General features: G+C 38.5%; 1 protein-coding gene across 12 annotated transcripts in view; it reads right to left on the bottom strand.

The window, feature by feature from the left end:
• Positions 1-419: 419 nt before the first annotated feature.
• The window catches only part of TTLL5 (tubulin tyrosine ligase like 5), a 307,802-nt gene continuing 282,252 nt past the window's right edge, over positions 420-25,969 (bottom strand). For 3 of the 12 annotated variants that reach the window (XM_027120075.1, XM_027120073.1, XM_027120074.1), the window contains exon 34: positions 21,911-22,079. In XM_027120075.1, coding sequence (XP_026975876.1) covers positions 21,940-22,079 — 140 coding nt within the window. In that variant the 3' untranslated portion in view covers positions 21,911-21,939. Of the gene's footprint in view, positions 1,080-21,905; positions 22,080-25,969 lie in introns of those variants that run through there. The other 9 variants (XM_027120084.1, XM_027120083.1, XM_027120076.1 and 6 more) reach the window with 6 other exon arrangements.

Raw genomic sequence — 25,969 nt, 5'->3', positions numbered from 1 at the left:
TCCAGTGGAGGCCAGAGAGAGGACCTAGGACAGATGAGGAAGCAAGAAAGCCGAGGTAAAGCAGAGGTAAAGCAGAAAGCAACCAGGGGGCTGAGCTGCATCGTTCTGATGAGCTGTTTAGGTAAACACTGTGCAACTGGATACAGATTCACGTGCCACTGGAGGACCCGTCTGCTGTGGTCTGAAAATGGAGACATTTGCATGCCCCAGCCTCCCAGGTGCTGGAGCTGCCCCTGGGGAAGAGCCTGGGCCCACCATCTGTTGAAACCAAATATAAGAATAAAACATCTCTTTATAGCTCACATTTCTTACCTGAAGTTTAAAAAATTGCCCAGCAATGAAATCAAATGAGAAGTTGGGCCTTTTTCAGTCTCGTTTGTGAATACTGATTGTTTGGAACTTAGTAAATGGAAAAAAAAGAAAATAAAAATAGACTTACTTTATTAATTTTAGAAATCAGTAATTCCAAAGGGTGCCTTTACCATGGCTCATGTGGTCAGCAGCACACGGACTTTTTTTCACTCTCCGGGAAACTTGTGATATAAACTCCCCCTTTCCCCCAAACCCTCTTGCAAGGGAAGAACAACTTCGGTACATAATGTTGTTGGGATTTTAGGCTTTTAGGAGGTAAAGCTTAATACTGCAATCTGGAAAAGAAGAGGAAGCAAAATGCAAATAGCCAAAGAGCCTCTTTTATATCATCTCTGTGTGGTAGCAGGAGAGGGACAGAGAAGACCTAAGCAGGTGGGAGAGGGGGTGAAAGGGGTAAAAGATACACGTGTGCTCTGATGGGGTATACATCGCTTCCGCTGAATGTCCCCACTGCCAAGTTCCAGTGAAACCGAGCTGACATGTTTTCCTGTCGTCTCAGGAAAAGTCTGGATTGGCTGATAGGCAACAATCTACTGCCACTTCTGCTGGTAGGCACTGGGGACTGAAACAGCAAAAAAAAAAAAATACTCTGGACCCCTTGCAGCACTGGTGGATGCTTCACTGGAGTCACGCACCCAGGAGTAGTGGAGTAGTGGACAGGTTCCTCCTCCGCGTGTCTGTGCTTCATCTTTTAGTGTGAGCGGGATCTGAAAAAGAGGAAGTCAACCAACCACTGAGTGTCTGAAATGAGCACGTGGGGTTTTACTAATTTACAGGAATGTTTGGATTAGTTAGCATTACTGAAGAATAAAGTAGCTGTGGCCCAAATAAATGAAGATCACTTTGAAGTAAAAAACTATTAATTTTAACTACTTTTGTTGGAAACGGTTCTAAAACACTCCCATCCTGCTGCTGCTTCTTTGTTGTGTCGTTTTCTTAGTTTCTCCCGGCCCCCCATAAGAACATTTTATCCCTTCTGCTTCTTAAATAAAAGATGCTAAGTAAGTTAGCCTCTTCTAGAAACTCAGAGTCAGCATTATTAGCATTCAATATTGAACCACATGGAAAAATTGCTCTATGCACGCTCTAGAGTTTGTCTAAATCTTCCCTCCGTGCTGGGTTATCAGATAACACTCTGCCTTGTACCCCCTGCCTCCACCCCCAAAATACACATCTACATTTCTCCATCTAGTTTAAGAAAAGGAACATTACTATTACCCTAAATCCCCTGTGAGACCCTCCCAATTCTTTCTCATTTCCACTATCTTGAATTTTGGGTTTATCTTCCCCTTGTTTGCTTTTAAAAAACAGGTCTATTTACTACATATACTTATATCCCTACACATTTTATTTTAGTTTTATGTGGTTTTGAATTTTATAGTGCTATTTTATTATGTGACTATTCTTGTATGTGATCTCAGTACACAACTGGAAGAATTTCTTTAGATAGATACTTAGGAGTGGAATTGTTGGGTCATAAATACCTGCATCTTCAACCCTCTAAAAATAATGCCAGCTTAGTTTCCAAAGCAATTGTACCAGTTCATACCCCAGTGGATGAGCTTCCCCCCCAACCTCAACCTCCTCTACACGTGAAGAAGCGGTATTGCCTGAATTTAAAATTTTTGCGAATCAAGTGAGGATATGATGGTATCCTACTGTGGTTTTAATTAGCATCTGACTGCTTAGGAATGAGGCTGAGCACCTTCTCAAGTATCTAGTATTACACACACGTTTTGTCTTCTGCAAAATGCCTAGATATGCCTTTTGCTTATTTTCCTATTGAGTTGTTGCTTCTTGATGTTTTTGAACAGCTCGGTTGAGATATAATTCCATACCATTCAATTTACCCATTCAATGTGTAAAATTCAGTGACTTTTAGTATATTCGGAGTGCATCCATCACCACTGTCAAGTCTAGAACATATTCATCGAAAGGAAATGGAAACCCACATCTCAGCCATCACCCCCATACATCTCATCCCCCCAGACCTAGGCAACCATTCATCTACTTTCTGTCTCTATAGATGTGCCTATTCTGGACATTGCATATTAAGTGGAATCATATAATATGTGGTCCTTTGTGTCTGGCTTCTTTCACTTACCATAATGTTTTCAAGGGTCATCCACATTGTAGCATGCATCCGTATGCTATTCCTTTTAATGGCTGAATAATACTCTATTGTGTATATATACTATATTTATTTATTCACTCATAAGTTGATGGGTATTTGGGCTGTTTCTACACCTTGGATATTATTAATAATGCTGCTGAAAACATTCAAGTGCAAGTTTTTGTTTGGACATATGTCTTCATTTCTGTTGGGTTATATACATATTGCTGGGTTATAATGGTAACTCTATGTTTAATGGTTTGGGGACCTGCCAAACTGTTTCCCAAAGCATTTGCACCATTTTGCATTTCCACAAGCAGAGTATGAAGCTTCCAATTTCTCCACATCCTCAACACTTCTTATTGTCTTTTTTTGAATACTGCCGTCCTGGTGGGTATGAAGTGGTATTCTGCTATGCTTTTGATTTGCATTTCCCTAGTAGCTAATGCCGTTGAGAATGTTTTCATATGCTAATTGGCACTGTATATCTTCTGTGCAGAAATGCCTTGTTCAGATCCATTGCCCATTTAAAAAATTGAGTTGTCTTTTTAATCATTGAGTTTTAAGACTTCTCTACATATTCTAGATACAAGTCCCTTATTACATACATAATTTGCAAATATTTTCTCCCATTCTGTGGGTTGTCATTTCGACGGTGTCCTCTGAAGCACAAAATTTAAAAATTTTGATGATGTCCAGTTTGTCTATTTTTTCTTTTGTTGCTTATGCTTTTGATGTCATATCTAAGAAACTATTTATTGATTTTTAAAGTTCTTTGCTTAATACCTGGATACTAATTTTTTGAGGGTGTGTGGCAAACACCCTCACCAAGTTTGTGACTTGTTTCTTCAATCTCTTTAGGGTATCTTTTTTTTTTAAAGAGGTTGTTTCATGATTTATTAATTTATAAGGAAAGTCCTGTTCAGAGATAAAAATTAGATTGCATTTAGATATACACTTAACAAGTGACCTTTTCAGAAAATGATTTTGTTTTAAATGTTAAAACTTCCAGAAAATCCAGGGCAGTCACCATAAAAATGGATGGTTTCTTTAAAAAACTTTTTAAAATAAAAAATTTCAAACATACACACAAACTAGAATAGTATGACACCTTCCTGTTCTCATCCTCTAGCTTTGATAATTATCAACGTCCTACCATTTTGGTTCCATCTCTCTCCCCATGTTTTTTCTCCTGGAATACTTCAAAGAAAACCCAAGATAACGCATCATTTCACTCATAAATACTTTAGCATGTATTGCTAATAGAGAAGAACTTAAGGATAAAAGGAAAACAAAACAAAAACCCCACATCTTTATGGTGTCTTAGAACAGAAGTTCCTAATTTGAACAAAGTCAAATTGATCAGTTTTCACCTTTCTAGTCTGCACTTTCTGGGTCTAATTTAAGAAATCTTTCCCTTACATTATGGTCATAATGTATTGTCCTATAACGTCTTACAAAAATACTGACACTTTTGCCTTTTGTATTTAAGCTTTTAATTCAAACTAAAATTGTGTAGGGTATGAAGAACAGATCTACTTTCATTTTTTTTCCCACACAAGGAAGTCTCCCTTGATAATAATCTTGACAATAATTTTTGGTATCTAGTAAGACAAGTCACACATGGCTCCCTATCTCTCATTCCCATTCTTTAAGAGTATAAGGGTTAGGCTTGACCCTTTTCTCTTTCATGTAAATTTCAGAACCAACTTAAGTTAAAAAAAAAAAAAAAAGAACAACTAATATCCTGGCCAATCTATAGATAAATTTTGGGGTGAACTGACATCTTACCAAACTGACTTTTAATCTATGAACATGTTTCTCTCTCCATTAATTTTTTTTTAAGTGACTCTCCATAGGGTTTTATAATTTTTTAAAATTGGAATATAATTGCTTTACAATGTTGTGTTAGTTTCTTCTGTACAATGAAGTGAATCAGCTATATGTATACATGTATCCCCTCCCTCTTAGACCTCCCTCCCACCCCCACCCCCCATCCCACCCATCTAGGTGGTCACAGAGCACCAAGCTGAGCTTCCTGTGCTTTATAGCATGTTCCCACTAGCTATTTAACGCATGGTAGTGTATATATGTCAATCCTAATCTCCCAATTCTTCCCGCACCCTCCCCGTCTGCCCCATGTCCACATGCCCGTTCTCTACACGTACGTCTCTATTCCTGCCCTGCAAATAGATTTATCTGTACCATTTTTCTAGATTCCACATGTATGTGTTAATATACGGTATTTGTTTTCCTCTTTCTGGCTTACTTCACTCTGTATGACAGACTCTAGGTCCATCCACGTCTCTACAAATGACCCAATTTCGTTCCTTTTTATGGCTAATATTCCATTTTATATATGTACCACATTTTCCTTAGCCATTCATCTGTCGCTGGACATTTAGGTTGTTTCCATGTCCTGGCTATTGTAAACAGTGCTGCAATGAACATTGGGGTCCATGTGTCCTTTTGAATTATGGTTTTCTCAGGGTATATGCCCGGTAGTAGGATTGCTGGGTCATATGGTAGTTCTACTTTTAGTTTTTTAAGGAACCTCCATACTGTTCTCCATAGTGGCTGTATCAATTTACGTGCCCACCAACAGTGCAAGAGGGTTCCCTTTTCTTCACAGCCTCTCCAGCATTTATTGTTTGTAGATATTTTGATGACTACTATTCTGACTGGTGTGAGGTGATAACCTCATTGCAGTTTTGATTTGCATTTCTCCAATAATTAGTCATGTTGAGCATCTTTTCATGTGCCTCTTGCCCATCTGTATGTCTTCTTTGGTGAAATGTCTATTTAGATCTTCTTCCCATTTTTTAATTGGGTTGTTTGTTTTTCTGATATTGAGATGCATTAGCTGTTTGTATATTTTGGAGATTACTCCTTTGTCAGTTGCTTCGTTTGCAAATATTTTCTCCCATTCTGAGGGCTGTCTTGTTTATGGTTTCCTTTGCTGTGCAAAAGCTTTTAAGTTTCATTAGGTCCCATTTGTTTATTTTTGTTTTTATTTTCATTACTCTAGGAGGTGGGTCAAAAAAGATCTTGCTGTGGTTTATGTCAGAGTGTTTTTCCTATGTTTTCCTTTAAGAGTTTTATACTGTCTGGTCTTACATTTAGGTCTTTAATCCATTTTGAGTTTATGTTTGTGTATGGTGTTAGGGAGTGTTCTAATTTCATTCTTTTACATGTAGCTACCCAGTTTTCCCAGCAGCACTTATTGAAGAGGCTGTCTTTTCTCCATTGTATATTCTTGCCTCATTTGTCATAAATTAGGTGACCATAGGTACGTGGGTTTATCTCTGGGCTTTCTATCCTGTTCCATTGATGTATATTTCTGTTTTTGTGCCAGTACCATACTGTCTTGATTACTGTACCTTTGTAGTATAGTTTGAAGTTGGGGAGCCTGATTCCTCCTGCTCTGTTTTTCTTTCTCAAGATTGCTTTCGCTATTCAGGGTCTTTTGTGTTTCCACACAAATTGTAAAATTTTTTGTTCTAAATCTGTGAAGAATGCCATTGGTAGTTTGATAGGGATTGCACTGAATCTGTAGATTGATTTGGGTAGTATAGTCATTTTCACAATATTGATTCTTCCAATCCAAGAACATGGTATATTTCTCCATCTGTTTATGTCATCTTTGATTTCTTTCATCAGTGTTTTATAGTTTTCTGAGTACCAGTCTTTTGCCTCCTTAGGGAGGTTTATTCCTAGGTATTTTATTCTTTTTGTTGCAATGGTAAGTGGGGTTATTTCCTTAATTTCTCTTTCTGATATTTTGTTGTTAGTGTATAGGAATGCAAAAGATTTCTGTGCATCAATTTTTAAAAAATTTATTTATTTTATTTTTGGCTGTGTTGGGTCTTTGTTGCTGCATGCAGGCTTTCTCTAGTTGTAGCGAGTGGGGGCTGTTCTTCATTGCAGTGCATGGGCTTCTCATTGTGGTGGCTTCTCCTGTTGTGGAGCACAGGCTCTAGGCACATGGGCTTCAGTAGTTGTGGCACATGGGCTCAGTAGTTGTGGCTCGTAGCTCTAGAGTGCAGGCTTAGTAGTTGTGGTACATGGGCTTAGTTGCTCCGCAGCATGTGGGATCTTCCCAGACCAGGGCTCGAACCCGTGTCCCCTGCATTGGCAGGTGGATTCTTAACCACTGTGCCACCAAGGAATCCCTGTGCATCAATTTTGTATCCTGCAATCTTACCAAATTCATTGATTAGTTCTAGTAGTTTTCTGGTGGCATCTTTAGGATTTTCTATGTATAGTATCATGCCATCTGCAAACAGTGACAGTTTGACTTCTTCTTTTCCAATCTGTATTCCTTTTATTTATTTTTCTTTTCTGACTGCCGTGGCTAGGGCTTCCAAAACTATGTTGAAGAAGAGTGATGAGAGTGGACATCCTTGTCCTTTTCCTGACCTTAGTGTAAATGCTTTCAGTTTCTCACCATTGAGAATGATGTTTGCTGTGGGTTTGTCATATATGGCCTTTATTATACTGAGGTAGGTTCCCTCTATGCCCATTTTCTGGAGAGTTTTTATCATAAATGGGTGTTGAATTTTGTCAAAAGCTTTTTCTGCATCTATTGAGATGATCATATGGTTTTATTCCTTAATTTGTTAATATGGTGTATCACATTGACTGATTTGCATATACTGAACCGACATCTTACCAGACTGACTTTTAATCTATGTGCATGTTTCTCTCTCCATTAATTTTTTTTTAAGTGACTCTCCATAGGGTTTTGTAATTTTTTAAATACTAGGTCTTACATATCTTTTGTTAGATTTTTCCCTAGGTACATTATATGTTTTGATGATTATAACTTTGATACAAAGGGTATCTTTTGTATAATCACACGCTCTACCTGTTTGTTGCTGATGTACATAAATGTAATTGATTTTGGAAAACTCCTATAGAGCTAATAATTTTTTTAACATCTTTATTGGAGTATAATTGCTTTACAATGGTGTGTTAGTTTCTGCTTTATAACAAAGTGAATCAGCTACAGAGCTGATAATTTACTTGAACATTCTTTTTGGGTTTCCAATCAGACAAATACGTTATGTAAGAATAATGGCAGATTTGCTTCTTCCTTTATGATTCTTAGGTCATTTATTTTCCTTGTTCTACTTTACTGACTAGGACTTTCAGTACAACACTCGATAGAAGTGATGGGTTCCCTCGTCTTGTTCTGCATCTTAAAGGGAATATTTTCAAGGTTTCCCAACCAATAGCATGATAGTTACTGCTGCTTTTTTGTAGAGATACTCTATCATTAGGCTCCCCTTCTATTCTTACTTAGGTAGGAATTTTTTTAAAGTCATGAGGGTATTGAATTTATCAAATGCTCATTCTGTATCCATTGAGAGGAGCATATGATTTTTTCCCCCTTTAATCTGTTACTGCAGACAATTACATTAGTCGATTTTTAAATATTACACAATCTTGAATCTCTGGGATGGACCTAACTTGATCATGATGTCTTTTTTAAAATTGCTGGACTCAGTTTGCTAATGTTCTATTCAGACTTTTTCACATTTATACTCACAATTAAGATCTTATAATTTTAGAACTTTGGGGGGGTGGGGAACTGTCTTTGTTAGGGTTTGATATTAAGATGATAATAAGAGTTAGGAAGTGTTCCCTCTTTTCCGCTACTCTGGAACAGTTTGTGGAAGATTGGTATATCTGATCCTTGGATGGCCAGTAAAACCATAAAAGCCTAGTGTTGAATTTGCGGTAAGACCTGTTCTTGATTCAATTTCCTAATAATTAAAAGAATATTTGGGCTTTATATTTCTTCTTGAGTAAATTTTTATAAGCTAAATACTAAAATTGTATCCATCTCACCAAAGTTTAAAAAATGTATCAAAGTAAGGTTATCCATAGTATCTTCCTACCATCTGTTTAATCTCTGAAGGATGTATAATAATGTCCCTATTTGTTCCTCACAACCGTGAGTTCATTTTCTATTTTATTAATTTCCTCTTTTATCTTTATTATCTTTGAATTTATGTTGTTGTTCTTTTTTTTAACTTCTTAAGTCAGATACTTAGCACATTAACTTTTAGCCTCTCCTCTTTCCCTAGTACTGTATAAATTTTCCTTTAATATTACTTTTTAATATCCCTCAGGTTTTGATAAATAGTATTTTCTAATTGTGATTTTTCTGATGAGTTAACTCTTTCTTAATTTCTAAACACATGAGGATTTTCCAGTTACCTTTTTGTTATGGCATTGTGATCAGGGAATATGGTCTTTGAAATGTGATTTAAGGCCTACTACATAGTTTCCACAAATACTCCACAGACACTTGCAAAGAATGTGTATTACGCACTTACTTAGTGTGATGTTCTATACATATCTATTATATCAAGCCTGTTAACTGTGTGGTTCAAATTTCCTAAAATGTTTTCAAGATTTTAAGACTGCTTGACCTACCAATTACTGAGTTACATTAAAACATTCCATTATGAAGATGGATCTGTCTATCTCTCTTTGCAGTTCTGTTCATTTTTGCCCAATATATTTTTCATAAGTATGCATTGTATTTAATTTGAAAAGTCAGTAAATATACTAGTTAAAATAAGTCAACAAGAAAAAGTTAAATACTTTCCTGGTGAATCTTTAGAACTTTTAGCCATAATGTAGTGATCCTCTTTCTTTCTTTCTTTTTTTTTTTTTTTTGCGGTATGCGGGCCTCTCACTGTTGTGGTCTCTCCCGTTGCGGAGCACAGGCTCCGGACGCGCAGGCTCAGCGGCCATGGCTCACGGGACCAGCCACTGTGTGGCATATGGGATCTTCCCGGACCGGGGCACGAACCCATGTCCCCTGCATCGGCAGGCGGACTCTCAACCACTACGCCACCAGGGAAGCCTCCTCTTTATTTCTTGACATGCTTTTTGCCTTAAAATCGATTTGTTTAGTTTTTGATGATGGCCATTCTGACTGGTGTGAGGTGATACCTCGTCGTAGTTTTGATTTGCATTTCTCTGATGATCAATGATGTTGAGCATCCTTTCATGTGTTTGTTGGCTATCTGTATATCTTCTTTGGAGAAATGTCTATTTAGGTCTTCTGCCCACTTTTGGATTGGGTTGTTTGTTTTTTTTTTTTTTTGATGGTTCTGAAAAACCTAGGGGCAGGACAGGAATAAAGATGCAGATGTAGAGAATGGACTTGAGGACACAGGGAGAGGGAAGGGTAAGCTGGGACAAAGTGTGAGAGTGGCATGGACATATATACACTACCAAATGTAAAACAGATAGCTCGTGGGAAGCAGCCGCATAGCACAGGGAGATCAGCTTGGTGCTCTGTGACCACCTAGAGGGGTGGGATAGGGAGGGTGGGATGGAGATGCAAGAGGGAGGAGATATGTGGATATATGTATGTGTATAGCTGATTCACTTTGTTATAAAGCAGAAACTAACACACCATTGTAAAGCAATTATACTCCAATAAAGATGTTCAAAAAATATTATATTAAAAAAAATCTATTTGTCTGATGACTATAGCTACATTCCCCTGGTATATCGTTTTCCAGCCTTTTCCTTTCATCCTTTTTATATACTTATATTTGAGATGTGTCTCTTTTAACCAGCTTTGGTTCGTGGGGTCCTTCATAGTCTGGCCCCTCGTCATCTCTTGAGGCCCATCTGTGCCCACTCTCTTCTTCGCTCCCCACACTGCAGCCCCACTGGTGTGCTTGTCTTTCCCAAACACAGCAGCCATGACCTCCTTCAAGGCATGTACTCATGCTGTTCCCTCTGCCTGGAATTCCCTTCCCTTCATGACCACCAGCTCATTCCCTCACCTCCTTCAGGGCTTCACTCCAATGACACTCTTCTTGACTACTCTGTTTAGAATCGTGCCTCTCCTATTCTCTATCTCCTTTCACGGCTTTTCTTTTTCTCTAAGAACACTCACCACTACCTAATGTACTATTTGTGTTATATTTGGTTTGTTGTCTATCTCTCCCATTAGGGATTTTTGGTTGTTTTGTTCATTGCTCTGTGCTGTGTGCCTAGTGCTGACAGTAGTGTGTAGCACATAGTAGATGCTCAGTAAATATCTGTCCAATGAATCAGTCTTTGACTTTCACTGGAACATTTAGTCCACTCACATTATTGTAATTACTATTATTTTTATTTATTTCTACAATCTTAAGTGTGTTTTCTATTTGTTCTACCTTTTCTGTGTTTTCTTTTCATCCTCATGGATTTATTATTTTTCTCATTTCATTTCCTCTTGACTATTTTGGAAGTTTCACATTTCTAATCTTTTAGTGGTTACTCTATTCATTTTTGCATTTGTATAAACTATGTAAAGCTGAAGTTAATCAATATCTTCACCTTTTTATTGTACAATGTCAGCTTAGACTACTTTAACTCTGATCATACCCTCTCTCTTTATTTGTATGATATTGATGTTGGATATTTTCATTCCCTCTCTCTCTTTTAACCACACAAGAACATAATTATCACTTCACTGGTTATTATGTTTACATTGGCCCATATTTTTACACATTCTTTGCTCATAATTCCTCCTTGCATCTCAGACCTTTTTCTGGTATCATCTTTCTCTATTTGAAATACATTCTTTAGATTCTTTCCTTTTGTGGAGGTTTGCTAGGGACAAATTCTTTGGGGCTTTGTGTGTTGAAAAGTGTCTTTATTTCATCTTTATCCTTGAAAGGTATTTTTGCTTTAAGTACATTTCTGGTGTGGTAATTGTTTCTTGTCATCAATGGCAAGATTAAACTGCGTTTTGGGTTCCACTCTTGCTGTTGAGCAGTATGCTCTCAACCAAATTGGCATTCCTTTGGTAAGGCTTCTTTTCTCTCTAGCTGCTTTTAACATCTTTTCTTTGTCTTTGGTATTCTAAAGTTTTAGTATGGTGTGTCTAGGTGTGGATTTCTTGTGATTCACTGCAATTTGTGTATCTTTCATTAGCTTTGGAAAATTTCTAGCTGTGAGCTCTTCAAATATTGTCCCTGCCCCATTTTTCTTCCAGAACTCCAATTAGATGTCTATTAGGGCTTCTCACTTGGGTTTTCCACCACTTTTTCTTTCTGTGCTACATTCCAGATAATTGCTTTAAATACATCTTCAGCTCATTAAATCTCCCATCAGCTGCATCTAATCTGCAGCTAAGCCCATTCGTTGAATTTTAAACTTTACTATATTTTTTCAATTCTGAAAGTGCTACTTAGTTCTTTTTCAAATCTGCTTGGTCATAAGTTTAACCTCTTGGTTTTACTCATACTTTTATTCCTTCCTTTAATTTCTCTAAACATATGAGAATTTTTTGTTTTAAATTGTATGTCTGGTAATTTCAATATCTTAGCCTTTGCAGGTCTGATACTGTTATCTGTTATTTTTGCTGACTTTTGCTTATGGCGCTGTGTTTCCTTTTCTGTTTTGTAATTTTAAACTGTGATACCACAGTTCTCAGAATGTTACCTGTGGGAATTATTTGAGATTTGAGTTGAAGGAGGATTTCTCCAGAAAAAATATGCATTTAACGCTAGATGCCTGGGGCCACCACTAGCTTAGGACCACCTTAAACAAGATTCTCAGTTTGAAGTTTTTTGGAGCACCTAGGGAATACGATTCATGCCCAAGCTTACATGAGAGCCAGTTTGCGGTTATAAATGAAAAAGGGAGAGTCCTCTACTCCATCTCACTCACCACCAAGGTTCAAGACAGGCAATTTCTTTCAGTGCCTAAGCGGGTGGAGCACAGGTGGGAGGGGAGGTTTATTTCTGGTTAACCTTCACATGGAGAATACAGCCCTTTGGGGTCCCATCTTTATGTGAAAGGTCTCCAGTTAGACTCTCACCTTGAGATTTGCCAGTTGTCCCTTACATCTGCCATAATTCTAGTCTAGAGCTGCTTTAATCCCTGCTCCTGCCTGGTGATCCAGTGCTGGGGTAATTAGGGCAGGAAGGATATATGCAATAATAATGTTATTGCATTTCCCCCCTCACTGCCTCTGTGGCCATGATCAGAAGCCAGCTCTTTTTTGTAGGACTTTAAAAAAACAGCCATTGAAGTTATCCCATCTTCTTTTTTGCTTTGATGTCCTAGTGTGGAACTTTTCTTGTTTTTTTGTCAAATGTCTATACATCATACTGCCTATTTACACACTCACTTGGCATTTATCAAATAAACAGTTACATCTTATTAGGTTAGTTCTAAAGTCAATAAGCAACATAAACATAAAATCAGAATTACTTTTGACAACCTTAAAGCACCTATAAAATACATTATACTGGTTTGGCAACTACCAGAGTCCAACAAACCCAATTTTCCTCCCAGCCTAGCACCAGAGTAAAGTAACTGCCTTGTGTTACACAGTGAATAAAAATATTTTTAAACATGGATTGACATTCTGCCAAGGTGAAATACACCATGAGAGGCACCTAGGAGTGGAGAAGGCACAGCAGGTTCACACTCCATGCTCACTTTAAGGTATACGTTCCCCGAGCAGAATGGTGAACAGACTTTCCTAAATTACCTAAAACATTGTTTCTTAAACTTTTGGGGGTGGGGTGGGGGGAAGGGGACTTTGTCTTGCACGTGTCCCTCATTTCCCCTGCTCCCCTCTTTTCAGGGCAGAGACCGTGTCTTACAAACCTTTACAAGGCCCAAGCTCATAGCATTTTGCCATGTAAATATTTACAGGGGGACTGCTTGGTAAATATTCCATTGACTGCTGTGGAAATGAGCAGAAGCACAGCAGCGTTCCTGATGGGAAGTAAAAGACTTCCAACTAACAATACAAACTATGCTTCTGCAAACAGCAGAAGGCCCCGTGTGATCCGCAATCCACACCCCAGACCAGTGCTCTACCACCCATCAGCTGTCTGGAGGAAAGGGAGGCAAGTTTCCCATGAGGTCATCTGATCATGGCTTTTCTAGTCTAGAAAAGACAGAAATTCATCATGACTTCCATTCTAATAAAAAAGGCCCAGACCTCAAACAACGTGAACATAAAACTGGAGTTATTTTTCTCCTTCCAAGGTCTGAAATGATTAGGAGAAATAAAATTAAATTCATTTTTAAAATTACTTAAATGCAAAGACTTTTTAAATTGTGCCTTAGATTTGTCCCTAAGGCCTTTCCAATGGATCTGAGTGGCTCTGGTAGTACACTCTGGCAGCATTCTGGTTTGGTAAGAAAGACAGTGAATGAATCACTTTATTTATATCCTGAGTGACATTAGGAGAAAGGGACAGCTGGGGAGTGAGGGCCAACCTGCTGGCCCTTCACCTTCCTGGGCACAGCTCTAGTATGCAGGAATGAACAACACAGGCACAAGAGCATCAGATCCATTTCATGAAACCCTGCCTGGGTGACACAAAGGCACTGCGCACAGCTGCAAGGGGTTTGTGTAGAGCAAAGGCAGCCCCTGAGTGACACTGAAATGCAGTCACGTGGGAGAGGGAGCTGCTGACCACAGCAGCACCGTCAAGCGCTCATGCCCTCCCAGAAATGCTTCTGAATTCTCATGAAGAATACAAGCACCTGGTGTAACTCTTTGATGCCAAAACCAACATGGGCTCAAGTGTCCATCCATGGGGGAGATTTACTTCCTACTTGCAAATGAGTATTGAATAGTTTTAATAAAATGCCGTTTTAAGGAATTCTACTATAAAGAACTAAAGTCATGTAGACAATAAGCCTAATTCTTCTAAGAAAATTATACGCAACTGATTTCTGAAAGTATATTTAATTCTTACAAATCTGTAAAAACCATATTACCCTTATTCTGGTTCACTTTCTTATTACAGCAAACCCTAAGATGAGCATGATAAAGTTACAGCACGGAATAGAAAGATATACATCTATTTGGATGACTTTCAGACATCACTCAGTGAAAAGTGTTTCTTTTTTTTACCTACATTCAGATAACGTATCTTAAGGGCAGACCATTTAACACATTTACATAGAGCTTTTTTTGGCATAAGAGTATTTAATAACTTCCCTTTTTTGAAAATTTAAGAATTGCAAGGCTGATCTAAATCAAAGTCCTTGGGATCTAATTCTATGATCTATCTACATCTATTTAGTTTTGAAGCGTAATCCACTTAAGCATATCTGAGATATATATTTATATATATGTTTACATATTTTTATATGTTTATATATAATGTCTATATATAAAATGTTTATATGTAATATACCTGTAAATAATCTGGATTTATAAGATAAATCACTAAGTCATTAAAAGGGAAATGATTTATTTCACCAAAAGTTTCTTTACTTTCTTAAAAAGAATTAATTTCTTATGCAAATCAAAACTACAACGAGGTACCATCTAATGTTGCTCAGAATGGCTATCATTTAAAAAACCTACAAATAATAAATGCTGGAGAGGGTGTGGAGAAAAGGGAACTCTCTTGCACTGTTGGCAGGAATGTAAATTGGTGCAGCCACTATGGAGAACAGTATGGAGGTTCCTCAGAAAACTAAAAATAGAATTGCCATATGATCCAACAATCCCACTCCTGGGCACATACCGAGACAAAACTATAATTCGAAAAGATACATGCACCCCTATGTTCATAGCAGCACTATTTATAAAGATGTGATATATATATATATATATATAATGGAATACTACTCAGCCATAAAAAGAATGAAATAATGCCATCTGCAACAACATGGATGGACCTAGAGATTATCACACTAAGCGAAGTAAATCAGAAAGAGAAAGACAAATACCATATGATATCACTTATATGTGGAATCTAAAATATGACACAAATGAACACATCTACAAAATAGAAATAGACTCACAGACATAAGAGAACAGACTTGTGGTTGCCAAGGAGGAGGGGGGAGTGTGGGGGAAAGGATTGGGATTTTGGGATTAGTAGATGCCAACTAGTATATATAAGATGGACAAACAACAAGGTTCTACTGTAGAGCACAGGGAACTATATTCAATATCCTGTGATAAACCATAACAGAAAAGAATATGAAAAGGAATATATATAACTCAATCACTTTGTTGTACAGCAGAAATTAACATTGTACATCACTATACTTCAGTAAAATTAATAAAAATACAGTAACAATATAAAATTTAAAAAAGATTTTATTTCTTTATAGAGAGTTCTAGAAATGAAGAGGGATAGAGTAACACAATACTATGAACTTTAACCTGATTTCTTCTATTCACCAGCCTTCTAATCTTTGGAATTTAATAATGATTACTGTTTTCTGACTATAGGATAAATTCATGCTCACTGTAGAAAAGCTTTGGTGAGGTTTAAGAACAAATTTTTATATAGCTTTGAGTTCAAAAGAACTGATGTACAGAGGGACCTTTCCTATTCTAGAACAATTATTTTTAGCCTGATAAAAATTCAGTCTCATTCCTCCTATAGTAGATGCGTCATTAATTCAAAAAGGGCGCTGGATACCAGTTCTTTGCCTAAGGATCAGGAGAACAGTAGACGTTCAACTACCTGAGGAAAGTAAATGAAGGGACCCTAAACCGGTGACTTTCAAACTTGCTGTTTTTTTTTTTTACTGCAATGCATAGGTGTAAAAAATACATCTCATATGAACACTCAAATAAATAGCTTTATGACTTAAAGTCTCACAGAACAATTCTTACTTTTATGATAGATGGACCTGGTATTTTCCTTTCTATTCCATTCTGTTCCATTGTGGGGGGAGGGAGGAAGAATTGATGGTTATGACCAGTGGTATGCTAGTAATTGTTTAACAACTGGCCCTCTGTGGTAAAATAAGCAAACAAAAGCCCTGACTTTGTCTTGTTGGCTGATTTCCACTACAGCCAAGTTCAAGTAAGCAATGTGAAGTTATTGAAGGCAGGGTTGAGAAGAGGCATGCACCACGGTCTCTCGTGAGCCTGGTTGTGACCCACCAAATTGATTTGATGACCCACTCGTAGGTCATGACCCACAGTTTAAAAACCACTGCTCTAGAGTCTAGACAATCAAATTCCTCAGCAGTTCACAGGAAGCTGAGAGAGACCAGTAGATACTGTTCCCAGGAGGCACTGAATGAGAGCACATGCGCTGGGATGACAAGCTGCCTGGGCACCAGAGGGGAACAACCAGCTCCTCGCGCCTCCTCAGACTCAGGCATCTCTGAACTAGTGCCTTCAGCTTCCCAAAGACTGATCATCTGGGGAAAGTGAGAGATGCCAGGAGAAACCTTAGGAAAATCACAGTCTCTCTGAGCTTCCTTTTCTTTCTCGTATAGGAATAATAACTTGCGTACTCCACTGGATTGTTGGAAGATAATTCACATGAAAACATTCTGAAAATCGTAAAGGAATCTACAGGGCAGTATTCGCATGAAAATGACTACATTTAACAAAATCTTACTCACAGGCAACTAAATATCATCTATCTTAGCATCTGAGTTCATCAATCATTCCCACCCTTTTGATCTCTCCTATGTGGTCCTCTGAGATTCTGAAACACCCAGGCGTCTCCTCTCAACGCTGGTTCCTTGGACTCCTCCACTGCCTCCTTTTCTCTTTTGCACTTTGTTGCTCTTTCTTACATCCTTTCCTTCAGAGAATTTATCCACTGACAGTTTTAACAGGTAGCTATACAAGGACGATTGCTAAACTCTACATCCAGCTCTCACTTCTCCCTGGCTTTTGAAAAGACTTTTCTGAATTTAATGTTCAGCCATCATCTCAAATTCGACTTCTAAAATACTATCTAGGAAGCACAGAGACTCCCAACAGGATCAACCCAAAGGAGATCACACCAAGACACACTGTAATTAAAATGGCAAAATTAAAGATAGAGAATGTTAAAAGCTGCAAGGGAAAAGTAACAAGTTACATACAAAGGAACTCCCATAACACTATCATCTGACTTTTCAGCAGAAACTTTGCAGGCCAGAAGGGAGTGGCATGATATACCTACAACCAAGAATACTCTACCTGGCAAGGTTTTCGTTTAGATATGATAGAGAGATCAAAAGTTTTACAAGCAAGCACCACCAAAGAGTTCAGCACCACCAAGCCAGCTTTATAAGAAAGGTTAAAGGGGGGCTTCCCTGGTGGCACAGTGGTTGGGGGTCCGCCTGCCGATGCGGGGGACACGGGTTCGTGCCCCGGTCCTGGAGGATCCCACATGCCGCGGAGCGGCTGGGCCCGTGAGCCATGGCCGCTGGGCCTGCGCGTCCGGAGTCTGTGCTCCGCGATGGGGGAGGCCGCGGCGGTGGGAGGCCCGCGTACCGCAAAAAAAAAAAAAAAAAAAGAAAGAGAGAGAAAAAAAAAAGAAAGGTTAAAGGGACTTCTCTAAGGGAAAAAGAAAAGGCCACTACTAGAAACATGAAAATTATGAAAGGAAAAATCTCATTGGTAAAGACAAATATACAGTAAAGGTAGTACATCAGCCATGTATAGAGCTAGTAGGAAGGATAAAAGACAAACGTATATAGTAAAATCATCTACAGCCACAATAAGTTGTTAAGGGATACACAAAACAAAAAGATGTATGATATGATGTAAAAAACAGTAAATGTGAGGGGAGGGGCAGTAAAAATGCAGAGTTGTTAAAATGTGTTTGAACTTAAGAGACCAGCAAATTAATCATTCATATATATATATATATGGCTACGTACAGTGTGGGGAATAAAGTAAATAACCATGTAACACCTTTGTACGGTGACATAACTAGACTTATTATCAAGGTGGTCATTTTGAAATGTAAAGAAATACCAAATCACTATTTTGTGTAACAGGAACAAACAAACTCATAGAAAAAGAGATCAGATTTGTGGTTACCAGAGGCAGGGAGGGGGAATTAGATGAAGGTGGTCAAAAGGTACACACTTCCAGTTACAAGATACATAAGTACTAAGGATGTCATGTACAACTTGATAATACAATGAACACTGCTGTGTGTTACATATGAAAGACGTTAGGAGAGTAAATCCTAAGAGTTCTCATCACAAAGAATTTTTAAAAAATATTTCTTTAATTTTGTATCTATATGAGATGATAAATATTGCCTACACATATTATGATAACCATTTCCTGATGTAAGTAATTCAGCAATTCTACATCTTGGTATATACCCAAAAGAGCTGAAAGCAGGGTCTTGAGCAGATATTTGTACATCCGTGTTCACAGGAGCATTATTCACATAGCCGAAAGGTGAAAGTAACCCAAGTATCCAACGATGGATGACTGGATAAACAAAATGTGGTACACACATACAATGGAATATTATTCAGCCTTTAGAAAGGAAGGAATTCTGACACATGCTGCAACACAAAAGATCCTTGAGGACATTATGCTGAGTTAAACAAGCCAGTCACAAAATGACAAATACTGTATGATTCCACTTACATGCAGTCTCTAGAGCAGACAAATTCATAGAGACAGAAAGCAGAATGGTGGTTGCCAGGGAGTGGGGGAGGGGAAACAGGGAGTTAGCGTTCAATGGGTACAGAGTTTCAATTGTGCAAGGTAAAAAGAAGTTCTAAAGACGGATGGTGGCGATGGTTGTACAATGATGTGAATGTCCTTAATCCACTGAACTGTACACTTAAAAATGGTTAAAATGCTAAATTTTGTGTTATGTGTATTTCTTCACAATTAAAAAGGAGATATTGAATAATAATATATATTGATCTATCTCTTATTCTGTTTCAGGTACTATATGAAGTATTGATATTTACTGCATACATTGTCTTATGTAACCCTATATCTGTATAGATGCTAGGAAGGGTGGAAAGCAGGGGGAAATCTATTGTTTTTGTCTGCCTAGCGTCCCTTCCCATCTGCTTATGGTTTTAGCTCCTTTCACTTCCTCTGGGAAAACTATAACCCTATCTCCTCTATTCCAATCAGGTGATTACGGCCAGACTACAGATGTTCCTCCTATACCCTTTCCATCACAAAAGCTGGCAGATGACCCAGAACTGGCCAAAGTCCCATCCCCTTACCCGCAGCAATTGCTTTAAGAGGTGGTCATGTCATCCAAGCCAAGCCAGTCACGGCCCTTCCTTAGGACGTATATATACTAACATAGAAGAGTCCTTTTCACCCTGTGGTCATTAAACTGCAAAGAATAAGGCTGGAGCTGCTGCTCAAATTACCCTCCATCTAACCTTGCTACATGGAAGAAACCATTTAAAGAAGAAAGAGGGAGGTTAATGAAGCTGTGAAGAGACATGAAGAGAGATGAAAAAAGATAGAGAGAAAGAAGAGGCAGAGAGGGACGGAGAGAAAGAAAGATCTGACCACACTTAAAAAACTGTTCCTATTTGTATTTTTAAAAAGTAATCTGGGGGACTTCCCTGGTGGCACAGTGGTTAAGACTCTAGGCTCCCAATGCAGTGGGCCCGGGTTCCATCCCTGGCCAGGGAACTATATCCCACAGGCATGCCACAACTAAGAGTTCGCATGCCACAGCTAAGTAGCCGGCAAGCCGCAACTAAGGAGCCCGCCTGCCGCAACTAAGACCTGGCGCAGCAAAAAAAAAAAAAAGTAATCTCTGCACAAATTAAAAAAAAAAGAAAATCAAACAACACAGATGGGTGTAGAGTTAAAAGTGTCTCTTCTACCCTAGACTCTTTGCTATGTTACTGCTGTGTGTATCTGTATCCGTCTCAGAATAGTCTTTGCACATACAAGCAAACATACGATAAACATATATTCCTTCTCCCCTTTTTACACGGATGGGAGCATAATCTACAGTGGAATTAAAAACAAAATCTTTCACTTGACAATATATTTCAAAAATTGTTCCATACCAACATAAACATTTACTTCAGGAGAACTCTTTAGGTAATCCATAAAAATATTATTCAAATTCCAAGACACCTTTTTAGCGTGGGTCATCTTGTGAGATCCTCCCGTGTCTCACCCTCTAATTCCACACCTTTTTGTAAGGAAAACTGAAATGGACCCTAGAACCTGTCTGTCATCTTGTTATCATGCAACCAGGAGATAACAGGAAACAGCTTCTTCCTCTCTTAAAACAAAGGGCCACCCAAGGGGGAGTTCCAGCAAAGCAGGAGCCAAATTATTGGAGCTTAATATGTGGAGATGTTATTACAAGTGATAGCTCTTAGAGTGCTCTGAAAGGGAGAGTTTAACCTCACGTTAGCATCATTTTAGAGACCAAAAAGAGGGCTGTAGGTGAAAAGAAGTTTGACCTTAGGTGGGAATAATGACAGCTTTGCCACATAGACTCTGATGGTTAGACAAACATGAGACAATCAAGCTGACAGCGCTACTAAATTTAGAGGCTAAAGCTATTGGCAGCTCAGTGTACTTTCTGAGGAATCCGATGTCAATTCACTATCACCACAAAGCAGATGTCCTCTGGATCCTTTGAAATAAAGCTTGAGTTTAACTATCATCTATCCTTCTCTTGTAAAGATCTTCCTATTAGTTCTCGAAAGGCTCCTGAATATGTCTGTTACTTTACATTTATCTTCTAAACTAATCCATACGGCCCACTAATCATTTTTATTACTTTTCACTGGATTTTCTAAAGTGTATCATCTCTCTGGGTATTATGGTTCATTGCATGCCCATTTCTAAGCTACTGTCTTCTATCCCTCTTTTTGTCTATTAACAATAAAAGAATGATGAGAGTAGTTTCTCGACCTTTTATGACTTATGCTCCATCAGCCAGATGGAGATTTTGTTCCATTTTACTTTCTGCAGTTTGTTTTATGAAAGCTGTAAATTTCTTATCACTCTCCATACATAATTATATTACAGTTTGACTATGCTTTTTTTTAAACTTATGGTAACTCCCCTCCTCTTTTCCCTCTTGGTATGCACCGCTGGTTGAGAATCACTGTATTAGACATAGACTTAAGGCTCCATTGTACCATTTCTCTTCAATCTAGTCCATAAAATGCCGTTTTTCACTCCCAGAAAAACTTGTCCTAAATGTCAAAAATTTCTATCTGCCAGATCAGAACCTTAGCTTCACAGAATAGTGGTATGGCCTACAGATTATATCAGTCAGAGTGCTCATGTATTTGATGAAGATGAACCTACTTTACCATGTAAAAACTGCCAATGTGTCCATCTCTTAATTTTTTATTTTTACTTTATTGAAAAAAAAACTAGTGTGGTAGGCAGCCTTTAAGATGGTCTGTGATTCCTGCCTCCTGATACTCATGCCCTTATGTAATCTCCCCACCCTGAGTATAGACCAGACTTACTGACTCTCTTCTTACAGAGAATACAGCAAAAGTTATGGGATGTCACTTCCAAGGTTAAATTGTACAAAGACTGTGGCTTTTGCCTTGGGTGCTCTCCCATTCTCTCATGTATTGCTTGTTCAGGGGAGGCCAGCTGCCATGTTGTGAGTCAGCTGTATTAGTTTGCCCAGGCTGCATAAGAAAATACCACAGAATGGTTGGCTTAAACAACAGAAATTTATTTTCTCACAGTTCAGGAGGCTGGAAGTCCAAGATCAAAGTGTAGGCAGGTTTGGTTTCTTCTGAGGCCCCTCCCCTTGGCTTGCAGATGCCCATCTTCTTCTTGTGTCCTCACAGGGTCTTGCCTCTGAGTGAATCCCTGACGCCTCTCTGTGTGTCCAAATTTCCTCTTCTTCTAAGGACACCAGTCAGACTGGATTAGGGCTCACCGTAACAGCCTCCTTTTAACTTAATCACCCCTTTAAAGGTCCTATCTCCAAATATAGTCACATTCTGAAGTACTGGGGGGTTAAAATTTCACATATGAACCTGTGGTAGGGGGCATATCTCAGTTCATACAGAGGCCCTTTGGAGAGGACTGAGTGGAAAGAGGCCTGACAATAACCATATGAGTGAGCTTGGAAGCAGATCCCCCAGTTGGGCCTTCAGATGAGATCACAGCTCCCAGCTGACAGCCTGATACACCCTCATGTGAGACCTTAAGCCAGAGATCTCCAGCTAAGCTAGAATGCCTGACTCATGGAAATTGTGAGATAATAAATGTTTGTTGTTTGAAGCCATAATTTTTGGGTAAAATTTGTTATGCAGTAATAGATAACGAATATTACCAATAACCTCATGTACCAACAAAGAAAAACCTGTCTTAGCTGGAATGCTTGGGCAAAGAATATTGAGGCTACTTGAACTTCTTTGTTAATTGGGGTTAAGGCCCAATTTTTCTTTGCTTCATACCTTGCTGCAAATGAATCAGTGTACTTTTCTGCCCCAAATTATGTCTTTGATGACTGAAGATTGAAACTGTTCTAGGTGTTGCTTGATAGAAAAACCACCACCACCACCACCACCACCACCATTTTCACATGCAATATCTCATCTAGTTTTCACAGCAACTCCATGAAGAAGACATAGCAGCTACAGTATTTTAATTCAGGTGCCAAGCAAAGCACCTGACACATAGTAGGCATTAAAAAAACCTTCTAAATGAATGTGTTTCCATTTTACAGATGACTATACTGAGCCTGCAGAAGTTAACTAACTTGTTCAAGGTTACACAGTTCCTAAGTGGCAAGTATGGTAATAGAATCCAAGTCCAGGATTTTTTCCTATTGTACCATGTCACCTGATATGTTTGCTATTTGCATCTTTCTTCCTTGAAGTTATGGGTAAAAACATTTTTTAAAAAATAATAAAAATTACAGTTAACTGATACTTTATTTTACATTTTTTCACCCTTTAGGGGCTGTGATAGGTGAATGAAAAGTAATTATAAGCAAATAGCTACATTCTGAAAATGATCAATTCATAAGGTATGGGCACATACACCCTAGTAGTTTGCTACTGAGTCAATTCTGGAAGATTTGTATTTACATCTCCTTATCTTTTTAAAGTCAACAAGTAGTGGATTTAACATCTTAAGCTTATTAAAGATAGGTACTCTATTATATGCCTCTTCTTTTCCCCACATGGGTTTCTGGGTGAATCAAAGAACACAGCCCTTGAACACCAGGAAAAAGCTGATTACAAAAATGGCATGAAGTTTCATGAAGTTTCTTCTCTTCCTCTCAGAAGTCCAAGGAAGAGAAAGAAGCATAGACATAGTTATTAAAATACCCCAAATTTACAGGATGTGAACACTGCACAGTTAATCTAACATTGTCCAGAGACTTATTTAGTGAATGTTAAATCTTATAACAGCAATAGAAACTGATCTTTTATCCCACATTCACTTACTGAATACCTATTAAATGCCCAGCACTGTGAAAAGCACTGGTGATATAGAGGTGAATGACATAATTCCTAATCCTTCTGGGAGTTTATAACCTGGTGGTAGAGGTCAACAACTGAAATATAATAATGTATTTTAGAAAATTCTGTTACAGAGGAAGGCAAAGGGTATTACAGGAGTTAATGGTAAGAGAGGGAAGTGGGTACTGTGGTCGGTGAAGGACTTTGGAAGAGATGACAAGATCTGGAAATGGAAGCATGGCCGGAGTTAGCCAAGGGGAGGTGGGACTTCTACAAAGAGGAAACATCTTGTGCAATGGCACGGAAGTGTGAGGTAGCGTAGCAAGTAGTTTAGAATGACTGGAATTTAAAGGTACGTGTTGGGGGAGTAGTGGAAAATGTGGGTAGAGAAGGGAGTAGGCCATGAAGGGCTCTGGTTACCCACTGAAGAATTTGTACTTTAAGGAAAGCTTTTGAAAACTTTTTAGTGGGGAAGTATCATAATTATAACTGTTTCTAAAAGACCACTACTAGCAGTGTGGAGGATAAAATCAGAATGAGGCCGAGGGCAAAAAGATCTGTATGGAAAACACTATAGTAATTCAAACAAAAAGTGGTATGTGTCTGAATTAAGTCAGAGGAAATGAATGAGATTAGACATAAGATCTGAGAAGTGTTTAAAGGGAAAAATATAATAATTGATAACCAATGGGATATGTGGGGTGAGGGGAGTAGCTAGAATGATTCTTAGGTTTCTGGCTTTACTTTATTGAAGGTGAACAGGGAGGGACCATAAGGGGAGTGTGTCTGAGAGGATGACAAGCACAGTTTTGGACGTGCTGGGTTTGACATGACTGTGAGAGATTCAGGAGAGATGTCTAGAGGTGGCTCCAGGGAGAAGTTTGGGTAGAGAAGGGCTGCTACGTACCTGTTTTATGTATATGTTATTTCCAGAATTGTGCAGTGCACAACCAATCTGTGAAGCCATACATGACAGCCCTGGCTGGAGGTACAGGTTTGGAACTGTCAAATATGGAGGTCAGTTGAAACTACTGGAAAGAACTAGGGCCCCCACCAGGTGGGGGATGGTACCAGGTTACCAGGTGGGGGATGGTAACTTCAGGCTGAGCACAAGATTCCTGGAGCATACCGCCCTCCTACCTCACTACCAACCAATCAGAAGAAAGTCACACACCCTGCAGTTCTCACCCCAAATTTTGCCTATAAAAACTTTTCCCCCAAAACTGTTAGGAGTTTTGAGCATGAGCCACCCATTCTCCTTGCTTGGCCCTGCAATAAACCTTTCTCAAAGGCAGGATTCTAGAGAAGGAAAATTCACAAGTAAGCAAAGGATGAAGAGCTTTAAAAGAGTGACTAAGAAGGATTTTTCAGAGAGGTGAGAAAGAGGAAAGGTAACCTTACCAAAAACTCAATATTATTAAAGGTTAACACTTTAAAGATGTGGATTTTTCTCCAAATTGAGTGATTAAGTAAACCATCCTTATTCATTCCTTACAAGGTTTATTATTAGCCATACTTTTTAATGATGTTAGTATTGTCCAGCTATGGTTGATCTTAGTCAGAACTTAATTTCAGCCTCAGGTGAATAATTTTATACCAGGTGAAGTCACTACTTTTTCATGTTACTAAAAGTACTGCCTTTGCCGGATCTTATTTTCTCATTTTTTCCCCCCATATATCTCCCGTCTGACCCTTGGTCCAGTTGTTCCTTGAACTGTGTGTTTTATTTACATTGCTGCCGTAATACACCTAATCTACCAAACATCATAGCTTAGCCCAGCCGACCTTAAACACGCTCAGAACACTTACACTAGCCTGCAGTTGGGCAAAATCAACGAATACAAAGCCTGTTTTATAATAAAGTGTTGAATATCTCATGTAATTTGTTGACTACTTTACTGACAGTGAAAAACAGACTGGTTGTCTGGGTAGAGAATGGTTGGAAGTGTATTGCTTGTTGACCCCTGTGATCACGTGGCTGACTGGGGGCTGTGTTCCCTGCCCAGCATCATGAGAGAGGATTGTAATGCAAATCACTAGGCCAGGAAAGGAGCACAATTCAAAATTCAGAGTATGGTTTCTACTGAATGCATATTGCTTTCACACCATCATAAAGGCAAAAAACTATAAGCTGAACCATTGTAAGCTGGGGACCATCTGCATATACTAACATTTGTCAAAATATGAATTTGTCTTTTGCTTCACTGTGAAATTCTGTTTTTCCTTGTATATATGTTTATTCTCTGAATTAAGGTTGGGGATCTTGTGTTTCACTTAGTTTGTTATTCCTTATGTGCACCTAATAGTGTGTGGAACATA

This window comes from Aethalodelphis obliquidens, unplaced genomic scaffold (assembly GCF_003676395.1).
Source record: "Aethalodelphis obliquidens isolate GAN/ISIS:26980383/991018 unplaced genomic scaffold, ASM367639v1 scaffold21, whole genome shotgun sequence".
In the NCBI taxonomy this organism is placed as follows: domain Eukaryota; kingdom Metazoa; phylum Chordata; class Mammalia; order Artiodactyla; family Delphinidae; genus Aethalodelphis; species Aethalodelphis obliquidens.
Note: the sequence above shows the minus strand (reverse complement) of the source record. Positions and strands in the feature narration are given on the sequence as shown.